The sequence below is a fragment of the Cyprinodon tularosa genome, unplaced genomic scaffold, assembly GCF_016077235.1.
Source record: "Cyprinodon tularosa strain WSP-4 unplaced genomic scaffold, ASM1607723v1 ctg70, whole genome shotgun sequence".
NCBI lineage: Eukaryota > Metazoa > Chordata > Actinopteri > Cyprinodontiformes > Cyprinodontidae > Cyprinodon > Cyprinodon tularosa.
Genome location: NW_024039452.1, coordinates 4,687,158 through 4,692,271, shown reverse-complemented (window position 1 = coordinate 4,692,271; position 5,114 = coordinate 4,687,158). Strand labels below are relative to the sequence as shown.

At 39.9% G+C, this 5,114-nt stretch overlaps 1 protein-coding gene across 1 annotated transcript; it reads left to right on the top strand.

Moving 5' to 3' along the window:
• Positions 1 to 605: 605 nt before the first annotated feature.
• On the top strand, positions 606 to 5,114 carry LOC119772095 (secretory phospholipase A2 receptor-like). The gene is made up of 5 exons (XM_038268387.1): positions 606 to 695; positions 779 to 1,159; positions 1,239 to 1,586; positions 1,703 to 1,791; positions 4,873 to 5,114. Exons 1-5 carry the CDS (start codon positions 659 to 661, stop codon positions 4,975 to 4,977), a joined length of 960 nt encoding a protein of 319 aa, XP_038124315.1. The 5' UTR covers positions 606 to 658; the 3' UTR covers positions 4,978 to 5,114.

Here is a 5,114-nt window from a genome sequence, read left to right as displayed (position 1 = left end):
TTCTGACTCCATTAAACTAGACTAGAGTCTACTCAGCAAACATAGAAGCTGCTCCTTGGTTAAAAACATAAGAAAGTTTCTTCAGGTCTTTAAAACAGCTAATGCAAGATAAAATAATGTGTAATATTCAAGCAACAATTTTTGAAGATTCAGGAAATGCCAAAATAGAAATCAGTTTAATAGTTAAGCAATAAGCTATTGAGAAGGTTGACGGATGCAAAAAGTGTGGATAAATTTATAAGAGAAAACGAGGTTATTCTGGAATAATCAGCGAGTTTGAATGTAAAAAACTTAAGATTTTTAATGCGAAACAGGAGAAAAAATAAAACAAATAGTGACTGATATAAAAAAAACCCCCATAAAGATAAAACTCCATCCCCCGAGGGCCCCGGTTCAGCCCTAAGGGAGATACTAAGACACTCTGACGTGATGTTTTGTTAAAGTGAGACATTTGACTTGGAAACACTGAAGAGCTGAGTGCAGGCGAACCTTTGGGATGAGTTTGACTTTTTCATTTGCCTGCAGTTCGTCACTGAATCACACGTTTTGCATCAAAAGCTTTAAGCCTTTATGCGATTTAACAGCCTATTTGGTAACCCCACAATCATTCCTCATTACAGTAGATGCTTCCTTCACAGGTCTGCAGGGAACAATCATAATGGAAAGAAACATTTTGGGATTCTTGCTTTTTTTAAGTCAGTGACTCTTTTTTGTGAACTTGATAATGAAATCAGCTTAACTTATACTTACTAAGAGGTTTATTTGAATTTTTTTTCAGATTGCCTTGGCCTTTCCACCACTATTTCTCGCCATTACTACTTTTTTAGCCAACCTTTGACCTGGAGTGACGCTCAGACCTTCTGCAGACAGAAACACACAGACCTGGCAACTATAGAAAACTCTAAAGAGCTTGACCTGCTTTATGAAACGCTTTTGTCTGCAGGTCACAGCTCTGACGTCTGGATTGGTTTGTATAATGAAATCGACTGGAAGTGGTCGGACGGGTACAGGGGGACTGGGACTGACTACAGGCAATGGCAAACAGCTTATAATGAACCAGATTTTAAAAATGCCATTCAGTTCTGTGTGCTTTCTGGGTATTTAGGAAATTGGTGGGACGATTTGTGTGCAAGAAAGCTTCCGTTTATCTGTAACACAGGTAAGGGGATCCAGCATGGCTCACTGTGTAGGATTAAAAACCATTGTTCACCTCTTTAACACACCTTTCCTGCCAACAGGGACACAACAGGGGGCTACGTTTACTTATCAGAAGGAACAAATGAATTGGTCTGACGCTCAGACGTTTTGCAGAGAAAACTTTGCAGATCTTGCAACTGTAAAGAACGATGCTGAAAATCAGATGATTGCTAAATTAATAACTAACGAGGCATGGATCGGCCTGTTCAGAGAGCCAAATCTTTTTTGGTCTGATGGCAGCGACTTTCTCTTTAGCAACTGGGATTCTGTCCAGAATCAAATTGGTTCCATGAATGTCACATGTGGTGTTACATCTTCTGGCAAATTGGGAAAATGGAAGTTTCTCTCTTGTGAAAAACAATTACCATTTGTCTGCTACAGTGTCAGTGGTGAGCATTTTAACACCATAACCAGAATCCACCTTAAAGTTATCTATTTAAACTTTCGATGTTTACCGAAACATTTGAACAATAATCCAATATCTCTCCTATTCTTGATGAACCAGAGTTCAAAAAGGTAGTGAAGCTGAGGCTGAAGATGGAGGACTCTGTGGATCTGAACGACCCTGCTCTGAAAGCAAGCATCTTGAAGAAGGTAAGCCTGAAAGTTAGACAGATATGGAACCTTGTATCAAACAAACAGTCTTTAAGTTTTCCAATGCTGTAAAAATTTGTAGGAAAAATACATACAGAATACATACAGAAAAAATTTCAATCAACTTTCATCAACAAAGATTTGCATCATAGCCTGCGACACAAGTTTCAGCGTAGCACGGTGTCTGGCGTGGGACTGCTGTAAACAAATTGGCGGCTGCACTGTAATTAAATTATACAAGCTTATTTTTGTTTACATACTCTTCTTACCTTATCAATAGGCTGCTGTTTGCAGGCTATTTCATTGCACTGTTGCCACAGCAAGGGGGGGGGGATTGTATTGTTACTGTGGTTTGAAGAGGACTGCATTTTATTTCTTTGTGGAGGATTACAGCAGTCCTATTATGTGCATTTGATTCTGTTTCAGATCCTCAATAATAACAGAAAAAATCTGATTTCTTTATTGTATGTCCATAATTCTACTGATGCAAGAGAATATCAACAAAGATTTGCATCATAGCCTGTGAAACATGTCTCAGCGTAGCACGGTGCCAATCGTGGGAATGTTGTAAACAAACTGGTGGCTTCACTGTAATTAAATTATACAGGCTTATTTTCGTTTCCATACTCTTCTTACCTTATCAATAGGCTGCTGTTGGCAGGCTGTGTGTTATTGCACTGTTGCCATAACAAGGGGGGGTGGGGGGGGGGGGGGGGGGGGGGAGGATTGTATTGTTAATGTAGTTTGAAGAGGACTGCATTTTATTTCCATGTGGAGGTTTGAAATTACAGGAGTCCTATTATGCACATTCCATTTCTTTTTTTAAATCCTCAAAATAAAAATAAACCCCAAAAATCTGGTTCCTTTATTGAATTTCTATATTTCCACTTAAGCAAGAAATGTCATATATGGGACAGATGGGAAGGGACAATGGGAAGATTCAAAACGTTTAATGACAAAGAAATAATAAGACAGAATAGAAACATGGGAGGCGGGGCACCGCCTGATCACTGACACTCTGGAGTGATCATGATCATCTGACAGAAGATAATTATCTGAGTGAGTTACGTACCTGGTTTAACAGTTCAGTCCATCCTCTCCGAAGAAGGAAAGATCCAGACCATCGACTGCAAAAAGAGATGTGGCTCAGAGCGTCCAAAGTGTCCCAAATGCAGCAACCCCAGTGAGCAGGCAGGAGACAGATTCAGGTCAGAGAAACAGTTCAGAACCGGAGAGTTCCGAGTTTGAGGAGTCTGTAGCCCGACCAGGGGTTCTGATCCGAACAGGAACAGACAGATCCAGGGTTCCAGGAATCCTCAGAGCATGAAGGCAGGTTCAGTGTGCTATGAGTCCAGCAGTGAGCTCAGACAGATACGCTCAGATGGAGACAGGCAGGCTTAGTCGTAGAGAGGAACATAGACAAGGCACGGTTCCAGGATAAATGCCGAACTTTAAACTGGTCTCCTTGGAGCCAGGCTTACAGGAATTAAAACTCACCTTCCCCGCATTCTGAGCCAAAACCCTGACCTCTCCGCGGAGAAGTACCAGAACCCGCGTTTCCCCTGCATGCCGAGTGAAAACCCTGAAGGCTCAGCGGATAGGTTAAGAGCTGGGACACGCTAAAGACAGGGAGACAAACACCAAACCCTGTCAATCCACAGGCCTCCAAGAGGCAAGAGATTAACTAGGAACTTAACTCTGATGAAACAAAGAGGAATAACTGACAAAACATGACATGAACAAACTAAGAATACCCGAATAAAGTAAAAAATAGACAAATAATGATCTGGCCCCAATAGCTTGACTGAACCGTATATATAGCAGAGGGAGCAGGTGAATAAAAATAAATGATAATTAGAGAACGGAGAGGGAACGGCGGGTGAATCAAGTGAGTAATTTAATCATCTACGGGGCTACAATCATGTCAAGAAAACATAATAAATTAATTCTGTGTTATCCTGACTGCAGTGTAGCAACTGCCGCTATAAAACTAGCTAAATTCTTTCTTGATAAACAAAAACGGGAGTTGTAGTAATCTGTAGTTGCTCTTTACTGTGGCTCTTTTCTTGGAAGTACAAGGTAAGAGTGAAAACTGTAACGAGAAAAATACAAAAATGACCGTTAAATGTAAATTTAGCCACAAATAAATCAAACGCATTTCCATGTAAATACTACTTTTTAACATCAACTTATAAATGTAATCATGAAATTATCAACTTACAACGTTGCCACTGTGATATCAACAGTGATAAGGTAGTTGAACACAGAAATGTTGCAAAATGTGAATTCCGCTAACCTCCAACTGCCTCTAACTGCCGTATTAACTTCCCGTAAAAATTCAAAAAATATCCACTGGACTTGGTTTTCAAGATTTGAAGACGTTTCGCCACCTCTCCAGGAAGCTTTCTCAATTCAAATGTCTGGATCCGCAGTGAGTTTGAGTCTTATATAGACAACGCCTTGTATCGCTTGGAAACATGCAATGGTAACCGATGAATGGGTCGTAATACGGCCGTATTAACTGAAAATAAACCTGAGATGTGGAATGTTATAGTTAAAATGGCCCTTCAAAATAAGAGCTCCTTCAAAACAAAGGTCCATTCAGATTCATGCCTGAAAGGCAACACAAATACTGTAATGGGAAATATCAAATATTGTACAGCAGATTAGTCACATGGTGTCATTTTTCTCCAAGATGAGCTGCAGGGGAAATGTGCATTTATCCATAAGTGCTTATTATGGATCTAGGCCTACTTAGTCATTTTGATAGTGGGCTAATATACATTTAGTGCCCTTAGGAGGCTTATATAAGATCTTAACATTTTTGCAGCTCCAGACAGATCTGTTTTTGGGTTCAATGTGGCTCTTTGAACAGTTTGGGTTGCCCACCCCTGGTCCATGGGATCACATCCCAATAAAACACAATTTAGAATTTAACTACAAATGTGAAAATTGAAAAAGTTATGATAACCTCTTCAAGGCACTGCACATTTCATTAGAATAAGAATCTTTGTATTTCAAAGATTCTATACTTTGCTTAAAATTTTTTCTTATGACTTCTGTTCTGTGTGTGTCCCCCAGCTCCAAGACAGACTACAGGACAGTGGAATGGGTGGGGCGACCCTGAAGTGGAACGAGCAACCTGATGGAGGAGTTTTCAAGAAAGAGATAGACACTGAGATCTGATTTATGATCGCAGATTCATTTATGATAGCTTGTTTTTAATATATGCTTAAATATACTAACTAATATGAGTAACTTTTTCATTTCAACTCCCAGAAAACTGCAAACGTGCTGACACACTGTTTCCCTCAACTGAAATA